Source organism: Empidonax traillii, unplaced genomic scaffold (genome assembly GCF_003031625.1).
Source record: "Empidonax traillii isolate 1590-97213 ecotype Southwest subspecies unplaced genomic scaffold, ASM303162v1 scaffold1662:size100254, whole genome shotgun sequence".
NCBI lineage: Eukaryota > Metazoa > Chordata > Aves > Passeriformes > Tyrannidae > Empidonax > Empidonax traillii.
The window spans coordinates 6,811-27,228 of record NW_020956855.1 but is presented as its reverse complement, the minus strand read 5'-3'; the positions used below and the strand labels follow the sequence as shown (position 1 = coordinate 27,228).

At 52.6% G+C, this 20,418-nt stretch overlaps 1 protein-coding gene across 2 annotated transcripts; it reads left to right on the top strand.

Annotated features, from left to right (window-relative positions):
- Positions 1-73: 73 nt before the first annotated feature.
- On the top strand, positions 74-20,418 carry DSTYK (dual serine/threonine and tyrosine protein kinase). 2 transcript variants are annotated; one of them, XM_027908237.1, is made up of 13 exons: positions 74-312; positions 5,759-6,144; positions 10,641-11,286; positions 12,967-13,241; positions 13,591-13,674; positions 14,967-15,143; positions 15,407-15,536; positions 15,800-15,956; positions 16,738-16,870; positions 17,198-17,311; positions 17,764-17,878; positions 18,672-18,806; positions 20,205-20,418. In XM_027908237.1, the coding sequence occupies exons 1-13, from the start codon at positions 81-83 to the stop codon at positions 20,390-20,392; spliced, it is 2,772 nt and encodes a 923-aa protein (XP_027764038.1). In that variant the 5' UTR covers positions 74-80; the 3' UTR covers positions 20,393-20,418. The 2 variants fall into 2 exon arrangements, with proteins under 2 accessions (XP_027764038.1, XP_027764039.1); XM_027908238.1 differs by lacking the exons at positions 74-312; positions 5,759-6,144 and adding an exon at positions 7,718-7,894 and having other exon boundaries at positions 10,630-11,286.

The following is a 20,418-nucleotide window of genomic DNA, read 5'->3' as shown; positions in this document are numbered from 1 at the left end:
AAAAAAGAGGGGCGGCAGCCCTGGCCGGGCCCGAGCGCGCGGCGCGGCGGGGAGGGGATACCGGGGCGGACCCGGAGGACATGGAGGGCGAGGGGGGCCCGGGCCGGGCCGGGGCCGTGCGGGAGCTCTGCCGCTCCTTCGGCCACTACAACCGGCACCTGGCGCGGCTGCAGCACAACCTGCGCGAGACCAGGCGGTTCTTCCGCGACGTGCAGCTCTCCCAGGGACGCCCCTTCGCCCCGGAGGCCGCCGGCGACGCTCCCCGAGCAGGGGACGGGGATGAGGGGCCCGGGGACGACCCCGCGCCCGGCGGTGAGAGGGGACGGGATGGGGATCAGGGTGGGCAAGGGGGGCGGTTCTGAGGGTGAGCGGAGGGTTCCTGGGGCGAGGGGGTGTGCGAGGGTTGGGGGGCAGGTGAAAGGCGGTGGAGAGTGAAGGGCTCCCTTTATGGGGCTGCGGGGTCTCTGATGGGGTGTAGGTGGGCTTGGGGCTGCGGGAGGGTTGGTGGGATGTAGGGAGCAGGGGTGGGGGGTGGTTTCGGTGGGTTTTAGGAAAAAGTTCTTCCCCCAGAGGGTGGTTGAGCACTGAACAGGCTCCCCAGGGCAGTGGGCACAGCCCCAAGGCTGCCAGAGCTCCAGGAGGGTTTGGACAACGCTCTGATGGACAGGGTGGGCTTGTTGGGGTGTCCGTGCAGGGCCAGGAGTGTGAAATTGATGATCCCCGTGGGTCCCTTCCAGCTTAGGGTATTCCCTTCTTCCCTCTCCCGGTTTTTCGGCTCCCCCTTGCCGGGGTGTCAGGACGAGGGGATGGGTGGGATGAGGGGTCGCTGTTCCCCGGGGGGTGTGTTTGCCCCCGGGGGTCCCGTGGGAACAGCGGGGCTCTTCAGCAGCTCCCCGGGCATTTTGTGCTGCTGTTGACAAACAGAGCTGCGGGTGGGAGCTCTCCTGCCACGTGCGGAGCTCCGTCTCTCCATAAGACTGTCTTGTGAGAGGGGACTTTGGCGTGACGTGAAACCTCTTATAAAGATCTTCTTCATTCATTTCCAAACGGCTTCATGAGTCATCTCTGTTGGCCACTTGTCCAGGAGACTTGTCCCTGCTCGTCTCACCCTCGCGGTTGTGGTTTGAAAATGGAAGTGTTGGGATCTCCTGTCTGTGTATTAAAAAACAAACAAGCAAACGAACAACAACCCTAGGTTGGGTCTGGCTGGTTGGGAGTTCACTTTCCCCATCTGGGGGGCATCACTAATTCAGTATTCCTGACGTAGGTACAGAGGTTGTGGTGGGAGTTGAGGGGAGTGTGGGAACAGGGAGAGGATGAGGAGCAAGACTCGGTAAATTAATGGACACAACTGCAAAATAACTGTGAATTAATGATTATTAATTTTTTTTAAGCTCTGGGAAGTCACAAGCCTTTGCCCAAAACCCAGAGCTTTGGAATTGCTTATTAACTTTGTGCCTGAATAACCCCAGGGGGTTGTTGGAGAATCTTTATTATATTAATAATAATAATAATTATATTTATAAAAACAAGAGCTCCTTGTTTCTGTACAGTTTTAATTGTGTTTTACATTCCTGATGTTCTCTGAATTGTAGTGGCTGGTAATGAAGGTTTTTTTTCCCCTCTGTAACATGGGGAGTTTTTTAAGTGTCAGAGGGTTTAAAGAGCACAGTTCTCACTGAATTCAGAACCACTTTTTGCCCTTCAGGTGGTACCAAAGCGAGAGGAATTCTGACCAAATTGTTCTGCAGACTTTTTGTGAAACACGGGAGAACTGGGGAGTGGAGTGGACAGGACACACTGCCCAGGGCTGAAGTGGAAAATAAACTGTGAAAGTAAATGCAGATGTCTTGGAAACAAAACAAAGCGAAGGGTTTGCTTTTGAGGCACCTGAAAAACCCGTGGAACAGCCTGGAAAGGGAAGTGCCCTCTGGATCAAGAGCCAAAGCCCAGCCTGGGTTACTCTGCCCACAGCCAGGGCTGAGTATCTGCTCAGGAGTGGCCCCTGGGGTGAGCTGGGTCAGCCTGGGCTGGCACTTTGGGGAGAAATCAATTCTTTTCCATCCCACTCAGGAAGGAGACAGCCAAATCCATCAGCAAATGACTGGCACTGACCAAAGCGTGGGGGCAGCAGCGGGGCTCCCTCCTCACGGTGGGAGAAGGGAACTCCACCAAGGGAAGGAATAATTCGCCCCCCAGCTACTGGTTATGAGGGGAAGGCAAGTCTGGTTTGCTCTGTCTGCCTTTCTGAAGGAGCCAACAAAATCCTGTCTGTTCTCTGGGGCTGCCTTGCCGGGAATTGGCGTCTTAAGAGTGGTTTGTTCGAGTGCTGGGACGATCCCTGCAGCTTCAGGTCTGGCAGCTTTTGGCTCTTGGTGCTTTTAAATGGTGTGTTTTCTGCAAAAGCAAACCCCGAGTTGGGGACTTGGCAGCAGGTTTTCCTAAAATACGTGAAAATACTAAGAAAAAACTCCCTCAGCCCTGCTTTCTGCTGATTGGGGTTGTTTTCTTTATTCTGTGCTTGCAATGATTGGGAGATCACCGGGGAATCAGGGAATCCCAAAATGGTTTGAGTTGGGATGTCATGGGGACACCTTCCACTAGCCCAGGTTGCTCCAAGCCCTGTCCAACCTGGCCTTGGGCACCTCAGTTGATGGAACTGTGCTAATCATGAGTCTTGTGGTGGCCAAAACCTCCTGCAGGTCAGGACCAGCAGCACAGAAATGGAAGGATTTCTCTGAAAACCCTCAGTGTTTTGCAGTGAGAGGGTCTGGCCATATTTAGTTTCTCCTCATGCAGCGTTGAAGATGGAACAGAAACACAAGTGATGCTGGCAGAGGATCCCTGGAGAAGGGATGAGTCAATGCTTTGGGGCTTCTATGGATTCCATAAATCCAACCTCAGCCTCTCCTGCCAAGTGTTTGGCTGAGGTTTGAGCTGAGCCTTGGTGAGAGACGTCCTTGTTCTTGGACAGGCCTCCTTTCATCCCACGGGATCCACGTGCTCCAGGACTCCCCCGAGCCCTGGAAGTGTTTTGAAGTGTTCATCACATGTCTGCCAGTGATTACACTTTATGGATCCAGGATGCAGCACCAGCTCCAGCCCTTGGCAAGAGTCCTGTCACGAACAGGAGCTGCTCAGGGGTATCCCTGCAGGTTCTGGACCTCCTTTGTGCTGGGAAACAACACCCAGTGATGGACAAACACACGGTTAAAGCCTCTGCCAGGGCCTGGATGGTGCTGATAAAGCAGCCTGGGCTAGTGGAAGGTGTCCCTGCCTGTGGCAGGCAGGGGGTGGAATGTCATCTTTAGGGTCCCTTGCCCCCCAAACCAGTCTGTGATTCCATTTATATATCCACGTGTGCCTCAATAATTTCAGTGAAGCTGCTGCGTTTCAATCATTTTCCATCAGTCAGTACCCACAAAGCCTGCCTGGAGTGGGGAGGGGGAGCTCTGCCTCCTCTCTGCTCTTCAAAAACCTCTGCAGCCCTTCCTGAATTGCTTTTTTTTTTTTTTTCATGCCTGGTAGCTGAAGGGCGAGAGTCTGGATTGCAGCAGAAGGCTCAATAAATGTTACCAGATCAAAGAAATTCTTTATCTTGTAGATGAAGGCTGAAATGTGCTACTTGTGGGTTTTTGCAGATCCTTATCTTTGTGTGAGCTCCTGGCCAGCTCTGGCCCTTTGGTCACTTGATGTGGCTGCTCTGCCAGGCTGTGGATCTTGAAAGGCTTGTTTAAGGAACAGTTAGAAGAGCCAGTCCCACTTCAAGGAGTGATTTCTCTTTTAGGCTTTCCCAAACTCGACTTCTGGGGGTCAGCAATCAGGGTTTTGTGGGGGGCAGAGGTGCAGGAGAGGGGTTTGCTGAGCCACCTTAGTGTTGGGGTGGGAAAACTCCTCCAACAGTCTGTTTTCAGATGGAAGACTTGAAGGAAAAGTAGATTTTAGGCAAGATGTTGAAGAAGCCTTAAACTGGTCTAAGACACAAAGAACTAGACGTGGTGCTGCTCCCAACTGGGCTTTAATTAAACCAGAGGAGTGGAGTGGTGTCAGTAAGGACCAGAATGTGTTGTGTGCTCTCTTTAATTTGGTTTGTAGTGTCGAGGAGTATCGTGGTACATGGGAATATCTTGTTTTCTTGGGGCTTGGAGATGCTGAAACAATTTTGGCTGCCAGAACATGACTCATTAGAGGAATTTTAATAGCCCTGGTGAAACAGGACCTTCCCTGTCAAACCCCAGTTGCTGTGTTGGAGGGAATTCTCTCTCTAAACTTGCCAGTTTGCCCCCCTGTCAGGGCGGTCGTGGTGGTGGTTTGAAATTGGTGTCAGGTTTAAAACCTGGCGGGTTTTGGGGGCTGGTGCCTCCATTTGCCATTTCATTCTTGGTGCCCCCAGGTCTGGACCACGACCCAGCCCTGGCTGTGCTGCAGCACCAGCTGTTCTGTGTTCCTGAAGTGCAGCACACGAGGGATGGGTTTGTGTGTCCACGTTTTTTTGCTCTGCCAGAGTGATTCCATTGCATTGGGGGACACAAAGCTGCTCGAGGCTGAGTGTGGGCAAAGCTCTGTTTGGATGTTGTGAGAGAACAGAGAAGCTGAACCCAGTCCTGAGCCTGAGTTACTGCAGGGAGTTGTTCCATCCCTCTGAGCTTGGAATTCTTAGCCCGTGATGCTGCAGCCGGGGTTTCAGCTGGCAGATGAGTAAGGAGGGTGATTACAGGGAGTCCTGCTCTGGAGAAGATACAGATGTTGAGTAATTTCCTTTTGCAGCTTAAGTGCTGCTCTTAAAACGCCAATCTGTCCAACTGTGCCTGTTTGGTTCAGCTGGGCAGGTTGGGAAAGGTGTTTGCTGGCGGTGCCTCCAGGGGGTGAAGCTGTTGCTGTGTTTTGGGCTGCTCCAGAACCTTCTGGCTCTTCTTCCCTCCCCAGCTGCTGGAAGTGGGGCACTTCCTGGAGGTGCTGTGGCTGTTGGTTGTAGGGAACTGCTGGCAGAGGCTGTTCCTTCTCCTGCTGTGCCTCAGCAACCTCGGTCCTGTCTGCCTGATGTACGGAGGCAATTTTGCAGGAATGCCTTTCCCTGAGGCCAAAACAGAGGGTTTGCTGCTTTAATGTCGATATTCCTAGATTTTGGTCAGCAGGCTTGTGCAGTGGCGCTCCTGGGATTTGGTAGATGTGAAGTATCTGATGTTTTGAAGTGTGGGTGGAACTGTCACTGATTCAGAGCTGACTGAATTTATTTCTGATATGGGACAGGAATGTTCTGTACAGCCGAGCCGTAAAAACTTGGGAAGAGTTGGCCTTAGTGACCCACTGGGCCTCCTGGAGCTCCTGATCCAGGGCAACCACTGTTCCAGCCCCAGGCAGGATTAAACCTTTGCTTGTTTTGACCTTGACAGCTGTTTTATCTTGACTTTTTGGGCCTTCCGTGAGTCCCCCTCTAACCTGCTGAAGAGCTCAGTGTGGACTCTTTCCAGTGGAATAACATCATGGAATACCCTCAGTTGGAAGGGACCCACAGGGCTAATCCAGGTCCCCAAAATCCCACGTGCTGGGGGGGGAGAAGAACAGGGACAGAGCACTCAGGTGGCTTTGTGGGAACGAACCTGCTGGTGGTGCAGCAGGAATGCTGAGTCACTGACACAGACCCTGGTGCTCTGTGGGTTTCTGGATGGGCTGTGGGGCAGCTTTGGCCTTCAGGGGGCTCCGAGAGGTGGGGCTTGTCCCTCCAACCCCTCCTAACTGAGCCTGTCCCCGCTTCCAGGGCAGAACTTCATCTCCTTCCCCCGGCACGAGGAGGAGCATCTGCAGCGCTCCGTGAGCTGGCACCCCTGCCTGCTGATCCTGGGCCAGAACTGCAGTGCCAAGTGCCAGCTGCTCAACATCCTGCTGGGGGAGAAGCTGCTCCCCACCACCAAGATCAGCAACGAGGAGAGCTGCAAGAGGCGGCGCGTCCGCTTCACGCACGGCAGCCAGACCCGCGTGAGCCTGGCCCTGCCCCAGCAGTACGAGCTGGTGCACGTGCTGGCAGCTCACAGGGGCCACTGGGACACCATCCCCGAGGAGGACCTGGAGATCCAGGGGGACCCCGAGGACCCTGCCCACCGCATCGCCGAGCTGGAGGTCACGCTGCCCTACTCGCTGCTCAAGGTAGGCGGGGGGTGCTGTCCCTGCCCGGGGGGAGATCTACCACTGCAGTCCCTGATGGAGCAAATGGGGCCACCTCTCAGTCAGAGAGGTCCTGCTAATTGGAGAGAAGCTGGAGGCTGGTGTTGGGGTTGTAACTGGACGTCGCTGTCTGTGCTGATGGGCCTTTGTTTTGGTGTTGAGTCACAGAATCCATTAGGTTGGAAAAGATCTGAGATCGGGTCCAGCCTTTGGCATTGTTGTTCCTCTCTCGTGTTTCCATCCATCTCAGGAGCCAAGCTTAGAACTCCAAGTGTCTCCTGAAATTTGCCTCAATCCCAAAGTCCTTCAGAGTTGGCTCTACTGTCTCGTGACAGCCAGCAGCTCTCATACAAGGATATGGACCCCAGCTCTGTCCTGAAGAGCTTATTGTCAGCAAAAAACTCCTTAATTCCACCCTTTGGGAGAGGAGAGGCTTTTTTGCATCTCTGTGCTGTCCCTGGAAGCTGCAGGTGTTGAGAGCAAGAAGGTGCCCTAAAGAGCTGCTGGTGCTGCAGAGGCAATGCCTGTTCTGGGTCTTCTGCCTCCAAACTCCTGCCTTGCTGGGCATAGAAGGCTCTGGAGCTGTCCCTGTCTGTGCCTTGCTTAGGTTGTTCCCTGGGCCAGCCCTGCAGCCCTCCCTCAGCTTCTCCTGGGAGCCACAAAGATCCCTCTGTCTGCCTTCGGGGATATTTAGGACATTGAGATGAAAACAGCTACTCAGATTAAATTGAAAAGGGTTGGTGGAATAAAAAAAGCTCTTCCAGTAGAAGGAGAAGGGAGGGTGAATCAGCCTCAGATGGATTCAAAGGATTCCTGATGTGCATTGAAGGGCCTGAAGGACAAACAGACTTTTTTTTTATAAAGGCTGATAGGAGATCCTGATTAATTGTCCAGGTGATGGGGCTGGGGGACAGCTCCCTGGTAAATTCCTGGTAAATCCCAGAGTTTGGCCTCCTACTGAGACCTGTTTTATGCCCCTTTTCCAACTAATGAGAGTTCTCCAGCCCTGCTCAGTGTAGGCCAGGCAGTGAAGTTTGAGTAAATACCTGCCTGTCATGGACAGGGCTTCTGTAACCAGTGGAATTTCCATCCACAGCCACAATGGAGGAGGTTTCTGGACACTGTCCAAAAAATCTCATGTCTGCAGAACAGCTCTGAAGGAACTTCTGCTTCTTCTTTTCTCGTGGAACAAAACTCTGACTCTAATTACAGTTACATCCAGGATGTTAACAGGATATCCAGCACTGATCTTAAGGGTTTAGGTTTGCCCAAAGAACTTGGAGGAGCTCAGCACATTTTTGGACAGAGGGAGAGGGAAATCAGTCTGAATTTTACCCCATTTCTTCCCTGAAGTCCCCATATTTTCATCTGGGTTTTTTTTTTTTGTATTTCATAACCTCCCCTTTTAGATATTTAAAACCACTTTGTTGTTATTTGAACATTCAACACTATTCCAGTAAAGAGAGACTGAATTATTTGTAAGTTAACAATATCCAAATAAACCAAACTCCTTTTTTTATTTGGAAGTAAATAAAAAAAAAAGTGTAGAATATTCCTGGTTTTAATATCAAACTGCCACTGGAGCACCCTGAGGGATTTTTCTGCAGCCTGATAGCCAGGATGGCACCATCCTTGATTTTCTGTGTCTTAATCCAAACCTGCCTCACAGGAGAAGTGGGGGGAGGAAGGAGCCCAAACTTTCATTTACATGGAATGGCTGCTGTGAGAACCTTGTGCTACTGGGTAGGTGAACTTGGTTATTTTTAAACATCAAATATCAGGGCTTGGGAAAAAAAAAAACCCAACCCTTTGGCAAAGCTGCTCTATTCCTTGGGGATCTCTGTGCACAGGAATTCATGTGGGTCATGGGGAGTAATCCATTTAGCCAGACAGATTATTAGATTTACAGTGGGAGCAAACAGTTGGCTCTTTCCCTAAATCTTTATCAGTTGTGCCCAGGGAGCTGAAATGGGCTCCTCTCGAGGGGTGGTTTTGCTCTGGATGGGCTTTAGAAGTTCCTTTTTTTTTTCCCTGCTGTTCTCCTGTTTTGTGGGACTTGGAATCTCGGGCTGTGAAGCTTTAAGGAAGGTTTGTAGGGACAGAAAAAGGTTCCTCTGCTGTGACAGAGCTGGGAAATGAATGGAGAAGGAGAGCTGGGTTGATTTGGGTTTATTGTGTTTCCTCAGGTGCTGCAGCAGTGATTCAGGGCACAGGAATCCTTGGCTCTTAAAAGTGGCAGAGGATGTGCTTAAGTACCTGCTGGGTGATAATTTATGGCCATCCTGCGTAAAACCTGGAGGAATGTGCTCTGATCTCCTGCCTGGGAGTGTTTTTAATCTCTACATCCAAACATATTTCAGTTTATAGGAAGATAGAGGAATATTTTTAAAGGAATGCATGCAGTTTTGTAGTGTTAGCACAAAAAAGCTTTGTGTTGGCTGAGGTTTTTTTTTTTTTGGCCCTTCCAGCAAAGGTAAAATTAAATTTTCTTCCCCCCAAAAATGAGGTTAAAGTCCAAGTTCTGTACAGGACAGCAGAGTGTGGTGTAGATCACTTCTCTTGCAGGGGATTCTCTCTGTTACTGGTGCCTCAGATCCCCATGGAAACAGAACAAACTGGCAAATTCTCAGAAAAATTGGGTGGGGGAAGTGTGTGTAAAACAACAACAACAACAAAAAAAGATTCTAAGTAGGATCTGAGGGTATAAATGTTCCTCAGATTAATAGGGAGGCATGAAATGAGCTCCCATGTGTAATAAATGCAGTGACTGTCAGACTTGAGTGAGTCACAGGCTGTTCTTGGAAGGCAAAGTATCAAATGGGCACAGAAAAAGACTGGCCTTCAGTCACAGTAGGAGTTTGGGTAAAAATGGGACTAAACTGGGTTGGTTTTCAGCCCCTCAGTTAACTGAGCAAACAGTGATTAAACTGCCCCGAGCCCGGGAAAAGTAGGACAAGGCCCTCTGGGGATGGAGCGAAGAAATGCTTTAAAGTGCTTTGGAAAGGAGGAGTTATCTGTTGGTTTAGTAGACTGGCACAGTTCAGTGGTCCCTGGGTGCATTCAGCAGAGGCTCCACTTGTTTTAGTGGAGGTCCAGGTCTGCTTGACCCTTGATTTTCATTTCTTTTCTCTGTGCTGGTGTCTGCAGCACCTCAGCACCCCATTTCAAGTGGCAGAGCTTTAACTCCCAATATTTGCCCTCCCGACCTTCAGGTGGCCGAGTGGGAAGCTCTGGTGTTTTATAAAGGGCCTTTTCAGTGCAGGAGAACAGGGCTGAGGTTCCTTGAGGGCAGTTTGCTGCTCCCAGCCGGGTGAGGAGTGTTGCTGAGCAGCCTGCCCAGCTGCAAAGCTGCGGGAATCCAGCGTGAGTCACAGGTATTCCCCACGTGAATCCTCCAGTGGGGCTGCGGGGATGGTGCTGAAACATCCCTAGGATGTTTTGGGGAGGGGAAACCAACCAAAACAAGGGGTGGGCAAGACATATTTTCTCTCTGGCCGAGGTGTTCTGTGGGAGCAGCAGGCCTGGTGGCTCGGGGTGGTGGGTGCTGTGTGTTGGTTTTCTCCCCGTCTCCTGGAGACAGCTCTGGCTTCCTCCTTTGTTTACAGTGGCTGCTGTGAGTCAGCTCCTGGGGGATGCTGCAGCCCTGCACATCCCCTTCTGCTCAGCTCCTCTGCCCCAGCCAGGTTTGGGGGCAGGAGTGGCTTCCTGAGAGCTCTTAAAGGGTGGTCAGGAGAAATGATTGAAGGATTGTTAATTATCACCCTCTGTTGTGAGCCAAGGATGGTACTTGAAATTGTCTCTTCAGTTCAGAGCCTTTCCTTCCTTATTTTAGTAGTGATGTATGGGATTCTAACACTGATCTTTGCACGTCCAAAGGGGACTCCCATCTTCCTTGGAAGGGAAGGAAGCAGATTGCAAGCTGGCCCTTTGCAGTAGGGTTGGTAAGAAATGCTGTCACAGCAGCAGAACTGTGCAGTAAGAAAACAACTAAAACAAAATCCATCTTTTAGCTTTGAGTTGGATTTAAAGAAAGCCATAACCAAGCCTGTCACAGCCATCTGTTCTCCTGGCTGGGAACTCAGGTTGTTGTGCTGCCTTTTTCTTGGCAGTAGTGGCTCGTGTAGTGCTTCCCACTCACGGGAATCTGGCAGCATGGATGTCTGGGAGACATCAGCAGGGGAGGCTGCTGCAAAATGGGGCAGGTACAAGCTGAAGAATTCCAGTTGTTCTGTGGTCCTGGGACGCTCGGTGGAAGTTTTATTCTCAGCCAGGCTAAAACTCAAAGGTCCAAAACAAGAGCTTTGGAGTCGGCAGGCCCTGAGCCCCATGTGGGGGCATCCCCGTGGGATCAGCCTCGCGGGTGATGCTGTGATTGAGACTCCAGGACTTCCCGGGGGGGTTTTGAGTGGTTCTGGTGTGGGTTGTGCCGCGCTGCCGCGTGCGAGGACCCGCTCAGACGCGTCGGTGTTTGCCCCCAGGAGGTGGACGTGGTGGTGGCGCCGTGCCGGGGGTTCCAGCCGGCGGAGGACACCCTGGGGGAGTTTGTGAACCAGGTGCTGCCCGTGGTGACCTTCGCCATCAGCGAGGCCCAGCTCTCCCCGTCGGACCAGGCCGAGCTGAGAACCATCAAGGAGAAGTTCTCGCTGCCCATCTTCTTCTTCCGCGTGCCCGAGGCCGGGGCCGAGCTGATCTCCCCCCGGAAAGCGGACGGCGAGAAATCCTCCCTGCACTGCCAGCTGCTGGACCTGCAGTACCTGAGCTCCAACCACTGCAGCTGCGGGGAGGCCCAGAGCATGCTGGTGGAGCAGCTGGAGAAGCTGAGGCTGCTGAGCACCTTCTCCAGGCAGGTGCTGCAGAAGCACCTGGTGGAGGCGGCCACGAGCCTGAACGAGCTGCACTGCCGCTGCCTCAACATCTTCATCAACCAGGCCTTCGACATGCAGAGGGACCTGCAGATCACCCCCAAGAGGCTGGAGTACACCCGCAGGAAGGAGAACGAGCTCTACGAGTCCCTCATGGGCATCGCCAACCGCAAGCAGGAGGAGATGAAGGACATGATCGTGGAGACGCTGGGCAACATGAAGGAGGAGCTGCTGGAGGACGCTGCCAGCATGGAGTTCAAAGGTGACTGCACCGCTGGGAATGGAGGGGTTGGGGGCTTGAAAGGAGAAGGGGAGAGTGGTATTTGCCTTCTGCAAGGGATGGGGGGATGGTGGTCTGGACAAGAGACTTGGAGACGTTCAGAACGTGCCAGACACACAAAGGTTCAGAATGTGCAAAATGCACAAAGGTTCACAATGTTCAGACATTCAGAATATACCAAAATGCCCAAAGATTTGATTTTTCAGTAGTATCTGTTGGGTAAAAAGCACCACCCTTAAATGAGAGGCCTGAGCAGGTTTCTTCTGAGTCAGACTTTTCCCCCCTAGACCTTCCTGCACTGTTCTGGGTTTAAGGTATTTAATTTCTTTTAATTCCCTGCTCCATGAAGAACTGAACAACTCTCTCCACGTTGCCTCAGTGGCTGTGTTGAGATTTGGGAATAAATCTGCCCTAAGGAAAAAAAAAAGCCATTTCAGTGTCAGCAGCGAAGGTTCATTTGGTGCTTTCTGCTCAGTCTCTTTGAGAGAGTTTTGCATAAGACACTTGGGTTTAGACCCTTCCAAAGCAAAATCCTTCTGGGTAGGGAAAGTCTTCTGAAAAAAAAGGAAAGAAAATCAACACAACACGTTGTGCTCCCAAGGCTTGGCATGGAGTGTGTTTTGGGGAAATGTGAGAGTTCTCACCACCTCTTCCAGTAGCAGAACTGCAGGAGCTCCGAGCTGGAAGCCCAGGGGATGGTGTGTAAGCTGTGAAGGGCGAGAGGCCCCCCAAATTCTGGCTGTGGGAGTGTGGTCTGGCAGTGGCAGCGCAGGGGAGGTTTGTGGGTTGGTGCTCCACAGCTCCTTTTCTCTGCTTGCCAGAGGTTTGCTGTAACAATCACTTCTGTTCCAAGGGAACGCGCTACACTGGGATGGGGGAGGGAGATTTGTCTGCTTGAAGTAAAATCAGAAACAACTCGGGGGCTTTTAGGTTAGAAATCAGCTTTGGAGAACTGAGGGCTTGCCTGAGGGTCGAGAGAGGCCCAAACTGCAGACATAATTCCTGTATTCCACGTGTCCCAGCCTTGGAGCCCTGCAGTGCCTGAGCTCAGGATTCTGCCCGTGCCAGGAGCGTGTTCAGGGGCAGCACGAGATAAACCACCTGCAGGAAATCCTTGGGCACGTTTATTTGCCCAACACACACGCCACTTGGAGCATCTTGTTGGCTCTCAGCACTTGGAGTGCTCCCCTGAAGGAAAGGGAGGTGTTATTTTGAGGAGCTGATGCCATCTGCCGATCCCCTGCCTTTGTTTTAAGTAGGCTGGGCTGGCGCTGGCCAAAATCCAGGGATGAGGTTTGCAGCTCCTGGGAGCAACAAGAGTATTTTGGAGTGGTTACAGGGCAGGGATTGTTTGGTGCTGGCTTGAAAATACCCAGCTGGTGATGGACCTTTCCAAGGCACCAGGAAAAAAATGCCATGTACCTGGTGTGGCTGTTCCATCCCTTCCCTCTGGCCATCCAGCAGTGCCTGGAAGGATTTCCTGGGCTGCACTGGACAGAAACACAGCTTTGTCTAAAGGAAGGAACCTCTGAAGGTGGAGGGAGGGGAAAAAAGAGGCTTTTGGAGCAGAAGCTTCTGCTCTGGGTGTTCAGAGCAGCTCTCAGGAGTCGTCGTTTCCACCCTGTGACCACCAAGGGTGTCTCTTGCCTTTCCTGTGTGCAGATATCATCATCCCTGAGAACGGGGAGCCCGTCAGCTCCAAGGACATCAAGTGCTGCATTAAGCAGATCCAGGAACTGATTATTTCCCGGTTAAACCAAGCAGTTGCCAACAAGTTGATCAGCTCAGTGGACTATCTGAGGGAGAGCTTTGTGGGGACTCTGGAGAGGTGCCTCAAGAGCCTGGAGGAGTCCTGGGAGGTGTCAGTGCATCCCGTGAGGAGCTTGGAGAAGCCCAAGGACGGCTCTGTGCACATCACAAGCAATTATCTCAAACAGGTACCCGTGGCTGGAGTGGCTCTTCGGAGAGAGAGTTCTTATCACTGGGTTTCTCCTGAGCCAGGGAGGGTGGTGGGAGATGGAGATACCCAGGGAAACACAGCTCTGGAATGGGTGGGGTTTGGGGTCATTAAGGGAGGTGCTAAAACTTAAGGGCCTAACACTTAATTTTCCTAAATCTGTATATAAAAACAGATTACAGCCTAGAAACACCTCTGAGCTCAATGCAGTAAGTGAATTAACCAAGTGATTCATGGGTTATACCACATTCTTTTTTCATTTTTAGAGGGTCTGTCAAAGTTTATGGCTTGCAAAGTTTCCCAGACTTACGTCTTTTCCTGCTTTCCAGATCCTAAATGCAGCTTATCATGTGGAAGTCACCTTCCACTCTGGCTCAACAGTGACCAGGATGCTGTGGGAACAGATCAAACAGGTATGGGCACCTCCAGCGGTTACTCCTGAGGATTTCCATCCCTGGAAGTGTCCAAGGCCAGGTTGGAGAGGGCTTGGAGCAGCCTGGGCTGGTGGAAGGTGTCCCTGGGGGTGGTACAAGATGGGCTTTAAGGTCCCTCCCAACCCAAACCAGTCTGAGATTCCATGATTCCAATACTTAATGTAAAGCAAAGACCTCCTGAGTGTTTTCCTGAGCCAAGGCCTGAAGGGCCTTTTGAAACTCGTGACTGTTTGGAGTAATGTTGTTTATTTGGGTTTGTGGGTTCCTTGTGGGTTTTTGTTTGCTTGTTTTGCAGTGTATCTTGATTTAGGTCAATTCACTCTTCTCCCCCCCAGAGCAGACCAGATTTGCTCTGGTTTTTATGTTAAATTTCTGTCTGTTAAGACACTGATGGTGGTGAAATCCCTGCTCTGAGCCGCTGCTGACCTTTACTGCCTTCTCCCTCCTGAGATTCCTTGGATGGGTGAGGGGAGCACCACTCTATCCCAGAGAGGTGCAGTGCAGACAAATCTTCAGCTGCTCCTCCAGCCTGGCAGAGGGACCCAGCCTGGCTGTGCAGCCCCTGGATTTCTGTGGCCTCCAATAGAGGGTGGGGCAGGGCAGCTGAATCACCCGGGAATTACAGGAAGTGGTGCATTCCAAACCCCGGGATTGCCCAGCAAAAAGAAGCTTCCCTGTCGATTTTACCACTTTGGGAGCCTCTCTCTCCCTGATTCCCTGGGCTCCTGCTTATGCTGCCACTTCCCTCAGCCCAGAAGCTGCACCACAGCCGTGTGGTTTTCCAGCTGGTGGCTGCTGGAGCCGTTCCTGGTCGGTTGGGAAGGGATGGTTGTGTTGTAGGAATGAACTGAGCAGCTGCTCAGACCAATCAGACCATCTTGTTGGGATGTACAGCAGTGTTGGGACCAGTGCCTCTGGGTTAGAACCATGGAATCCTGGTATGGGTTGGGTGGGAAAGGGACCGTAAAGCTCACCCAGTGCCACCCCCTGCCACGGGCAGGGACACCTTCCACTGGCCCAGGCTGCTCCAAGTTTATCCAACCTGGCCTTGGACACTTCCAGGGATCCAGGAGCAGCCACAGCTTCTCTGGGCAACCTGTGCCAGGGCCTCACCTCCCTCCGAGTCAATAATTAGCAATTACTCCAAGGTAATTATGTAGCCCAGATCTGTGTGCAGATGACCGTGTCATTACAAGGTGTCTGAGCAAATCCACTGTCCCTGGACTTTTTTTTTGGTGTCAATGCCTGAGCTTTGTGTCCCGTTTTCCCAGATAATCCAGCGGATCACGTGGGTCAGCCCCCCTGCTATCACCAGCGACTGGAAGAGGAAGGTGGCCCAGGATGCCATCGAGAGCCTCAGCGCTTCCAAGCTGGCCAAGAGCATCTGCAGCCAGTTCAGGACCAGGCTCAACAGCTCCCACGAGGCCTTTGCAGCTTCTCTGCGGCAGGTGAGTGCGGGCAGCTGCTCAGCAGGGTTTGTTTTGGGCTGTGCCATTTGGGGGAGAGGAATTTGAATTCCAGGAGTAGCTGAAAGAGCAGCTGGTGCAGTTAACGCAGCCGTTCTGTGGGGAGAGCTGAGGTGAGAGCTCTGACACCAGGTCTTATTTTTTAAACTGGACGTTCAGGGCCTGTCAACCTTGTTCCAGTGTGGCTCCAGAGCAGCAGCAGGGTGACAGTGTGTGTGTGTGTGTGTGTGTGGTGTCTCCTGCAGCTGGAGGATGGCCACTCTGGCAGGCTGGAGAGGACGGAGGACCTGTGGCTGAAGGTGCGGAAGGACCACGCTCCCCGGCTGGCCCGGCTGTCCCTGGAGAGCAGATCCCTGCAGGATGTGCTGCTGCACGGTGAGCAGCCTGTGTTACCCTCCCCCTCCTCCTGAGGCAGCCCCTGGGTGGGGAGGAGCAGGAGGGGTGTTTCATTCCCACTGGGAGGAGCAGGAGGGGTGTTTCGTTCCCGCTGGCACATCCCCAGTTCCCTGGATGCTGCTGTGGGCCCGTAGCAGGCTCTGGGCTGCCAGGCTGGGAATTTGCAGGAGAAATCCGTGTGTTTTAGTGCCTGGCTCCACGTGCTGTGGTGTCTGAGTGTGCCTGGCTGTTGTGCCTTGCAGGCAAACCCAAGCTGGGCCGGGAGCTGGGCCGAGGGCAGTACGGAGTGGTGTACCTGTGTGACAGCTGGGGGGGGCACTTCCCCTGCGCCCTCAAATCTGTTGTTCCCCCAGATGAGAAGCACTGGAACGACCTTGCACTTGAGTTTCACTATATGAGGTGTGTATCCCCAGGGCTTTTCCTCCTTCTCCTCAATGCCACGGTCATTTAGGCTGGAAAAGGCCTCCCAAGGTCAGAGTCCAGCCTGTGCCCAATCCCCACCTTGTCCCCCAGACCAGAGCCCTGAGTGCCACCTCCAGTTGTGCTGCAGACACTGGAATTGCACAGGCAGGGCCTGATTCCCTCTGGTTTTATTCTGGAGTCAGTGACTTGACCCCATGGAATGCCAAGCTGCCATTCCTGACCTTGCCAGGACACCTCTGCCAGGTGTAAGAGGCACAGAGGGGTGGGCAAACATCCTCCTCCCTGCCTCCAGCTGGTTCCCTGGGGTCTGTGCTCTTCAAATTCCTGCTGTTTTGCAGGAGTAAATTAGAATTAATAGACTATTACAACAAACAGTTCTTCTCCCCTGATTTTTGGTGTTGAATCATCCCTCCTTTCCCAACCTGTCTGAATCCACAGAGGAAAATGATGGCTCTGCAGTGCAGAAAGCAGCTTGTTTTCAGTAAACAGCTGCAGGCAGGTGCTTCAGCACAGACAGCTGAAATAGTACAGGGGTGTTTTTTTTGGAACTATAACCTTTAATAGGGCTTTTTTTGAGTTTAATTGGTTCAGACAGCTGGATATTCTTGTGGTGCTCTGAACTGTGAATTTTTCCTGCACAGGACCTTATTGCTGTGCTAAAGCTGCAGCTCCTGGGCACATTCTCTTTAGGAGGGGAGGCTTGGCCTGGGCTGAAAGGGATAAAAATGACCAGTTTTCTGTGCTGAACCTCCCCCAGGTCCCTGCAGACACATGAGAGGCTCGTGCACCTCCATGGATCCGTGATAGATTATGGCTATGGAGGAGGCTCCAGCATCGCTGTGCTGCTGATCATGGAGCGGCTGCACAGGGACCTCTACACGGGGCTAAAGGTACCAACAACCTGGGGCTGTGTGTGTTAAACAGATTTTATACATCCCTGCCCCATCCCTGGGAGTGCCCAAGGCCAGGTTGGACAGGGCTTGGAGCAGCCTGGGCTCGTGGAAGGCGTCCCTACCCATGGGGGGGTGGAAGTGGATGAGCTTTAAGTTCCCTTTCCACCCAATTGTCTAATTTAAAAAAAAAAACACATCTAAATCTATATATATTGGTCTGTAAGACAAAGCTGGAATTGCTTGGGTTTGGTAAATAAGAGTGAGGGAAGGTAAGTTGCACTTGCAGGAGTGAAATGTGTGTGTGTGTGTGTGTTTGTTCCTCAGGCCGGGCTGGAACTGGAGACACGGTTGCAGATTGCCTTGGATGTGGTGGAAGGGATCCGGTACCTGCACAGCCAGGGGCTGGTGCACAGGGACATCAAGCTGAAAAATGTCTTGGTAAGGAGCACTCTGGCATCACCTGGCTGATCCTGGAGGCTTGCAAGACCTCTTTAGTGGGAGGGAGAAGCTTTAAGTGAAGGAATAAGCTGGCCTGGCAGTGGAGGTTTCCCTCACTCCTCTTCTGGCACCAGGCCCGGGGCAAAGGGAGCAGTGCAGTGGCTCCTCTGCAGTGTAGGCAGCTTGAGCTCCAAGTGGGATTTCCAGTTCCTGCTTCTCTTAAATGCCAGCCACACCCTTGATGTAGAAGACAGGTGGAGGCATGTCCTGGCACTGAGCTCTGCGAGGTGAGTGTCCAAGAGCAGCCAGGCAATCCATCAGAGCAGCTCCTTAAGAACAAGTGCCCAAACCCTCCCCAGCGTAAACAGTTTTAGAACCCTGGTGTTGTTGAAAGGCAGCCCTGGGACTGAGCGGCGTGGTTGTCAGCTGCCTCTGTGTGGATTCTCCTGCAGCTGGACAAAAAGAATCGAGCCAAAATCACTGACCTGGGGTTCTGCAAACCAGAGGCCATGATGTCTGGCAGCATTGTGGGCACACCCATTCACATGGCTCCTGAGCTCTTCACAGGTATGTTCCCCCCACTGAACCCACTGCTGGCCTCCTGCTCTTGCCTGGGATTGTGAGGGCCACGATGAGGGGAAAGGGATGAGAGGACAAGCCCCAGATGACAATGCTTCCAGTGGATGCTGGGTGTGGTTTTGTGTCAGTCTTTTTGAAAGAGAACTGTGGGATTGATAAGCTTTGCTGGAGTGGTTAATGCTACTGCAGTTGGAAAGTTAAATTATTGGTTATTAGGAAGCTGGGAATAGTTGGCTTTCATAGGCAGATCCTTCAGGAAGGATCATCCTGCATTGGGCCTCTGGCCCAGGGGCTCTCTGAGGGTTTTCCTGAGCCTTCCAGTAGCACTTAGAGGTTCATACATCACTTACCAGAATCCCTGTGGTCTGTCAGAGCTGCCCCTGCTTGGGCAAGATTGAAATCAAATTGGGTCAACCCTGTTTGTGTTTAATTTAGAGTGTTATTTAATGTTATTGAGGTGGTTCTTAATAACAGTGAAATTCTCCTGGCCATGGGCTGGGCCTTGAGCTTAGACCTGAGCACTGACTCAGCCCTGGGGCACCTGGGGTGCTCAGTCTTGGCTGATTTAGTGGGTGAAGTTTAAGTGTAAAAAACCTGAGAACTGGAAAATCTTAACTTTTACCTTTGGCCGTGACTGCTGCTGTGTTCCTTCCCCCCCACTCTTGCCTTGTGGCAGTGAAGCTGTGGTTTAAACTTGAAGAAGCTGGACACTAAACGAGTCCTCAGCCTGCACTGGTGAGGGGGATGTTTGTCCTGCTGATCAGATGTGCTTTTGTTCCAGGGAAGTACGATAACTCAGTGGATGTTTACGCCTTTGGGATTCTCTTCTGGTACATCTGCTCGGGCCACGTGAAGTTACCAGAGGCTTTTGAGAGATGTGCAAGCAAAGATCACCTGTGGAACAACGTCAGGAGAGGTACAGAGGCTTGCTCTGGCTCGCCCCTCCTGTCAGGGAGTTGCAGAGCCAGAAGGTCCCCCCTGAGCCTCCTTTTCTCCAGGCTGAGCCCCCCCAGCTCCCTCAGCTCTCCTGGTGCTCCAGACCCTTCCCCAGCTCCCTTCCCTTCCCTGCACACGCTCCAGCCCCACAATGTCCCTCCTGGACTGAGTGACCAGAACTTGCATCCCTGCCCTTCTCCTGCTGGACACTTCCTGATCCAGGCCAGGATGTTTTTAGGACACTCTAAAGAGTAACATTCCCTAGTTTACCTTAGACAGATTCCACTGAAAGTTGACCTAAAATGAGCAGCATAAAAAAGGGGCTTTTGGTTGAGCAGCTCTTCTCCATCAGCACGGGAGCTGTGCCTGCACACCCTTAACCCATGGAGCAGCACAACCCTGGTGATGTAACCCCAGCCCCCAGAGCCAGCCAGGCCTGATCCCCTGAGGAATGTTTAATCCCTTGCAGCTCCTGGAGGTTTCTGTACATCCATCTGCTCCATGAGCAGCCTTGCTGAGGGAGCTGGGTGTGGAGAGAAGCACTGGGGCAGGTGTTCCCCAAAATACAAACTCACTCCTGTGCCTGGCTGGGAGGGGTTCAGTGAGTGCTGGGTTTTGTTGGCAGCTCAACCCCTCGTGCTGTGTCCTGGGATCATGATTGCTTTACCCTTCGTCCCTCAGTTCCTGTCCCTGCAAACTCTCCCCCTTCTCATGTGAAAAAGATTAACTCAGATGAGTGAGTCTCCCATTTGGCCAGGAGGCTGCACTTGCTGCTCATTCCCACGTTGAACTGGCTCCCAGAGGCACTGGAATGTGCAGGTGGATGGGTAGGGGGGGGGAACCTTTTTCCTTAGATCATTTTGCTCCCAAATAGTTGCAGAAAGGAGACTCCTGGTGAAATTTAAATGTGCTAGGAGAGCTGGAGGGGCGTCAGCCTGGAGAAGAGAAGGCTCCAGGGAGACCTTAAAGCCTAAAAGGCGCTTAAAAAAGGAGGGAGAGGGACTTTTTGTGTGGGCAGAGAGTGACAGGACAAGGGGTGATGGTTTTAAACTGCCAGAGGGCAGGGTTGGGTGGGATATTGGGGAGAAAATGTTCCCTGGGAGAGTGGGGAGGCCCTGGCACAGGTTGCCCAGAGAAGCTGTGGCTGCCCCTGGATCCCTGGAAGTGTCCAAGGCCAGGTTGGACGGGTCTTGGAGCAACCTGGGCTGGTGGAAGGTGTCCCTGCCCGTGGCAGGGGGTGGCACTGGGTGAGCTTTTAGGTCCCTTTCCCACCCAATCCGGGCTGTGATCCCATGGCTCCATGTGCTGCCCATCCTCTGGCAGTGCCCCCCACCTGAGGAGCCTCAGTGATGTCTCAGCGACCTTTTCCATTCTCCAGGAGTGCGGCCGGAGCGTCTCCCGGTGTTCGACGAGGAATGCTGGCAGCTGATGGAAGCCTGCTGGGATGGGGACTCCTCCCAGCGCCCTCTCCTGGGGATTGTCCAGCCGATGCTGCAGGGGATCATGGACAGGCTCTGCAAGTCCAGCTCCGAGCACCCAAATAAAGGCTTGGATGACTCGACTTGAGGAGGAGGCACGGAAAGATTTTGGAA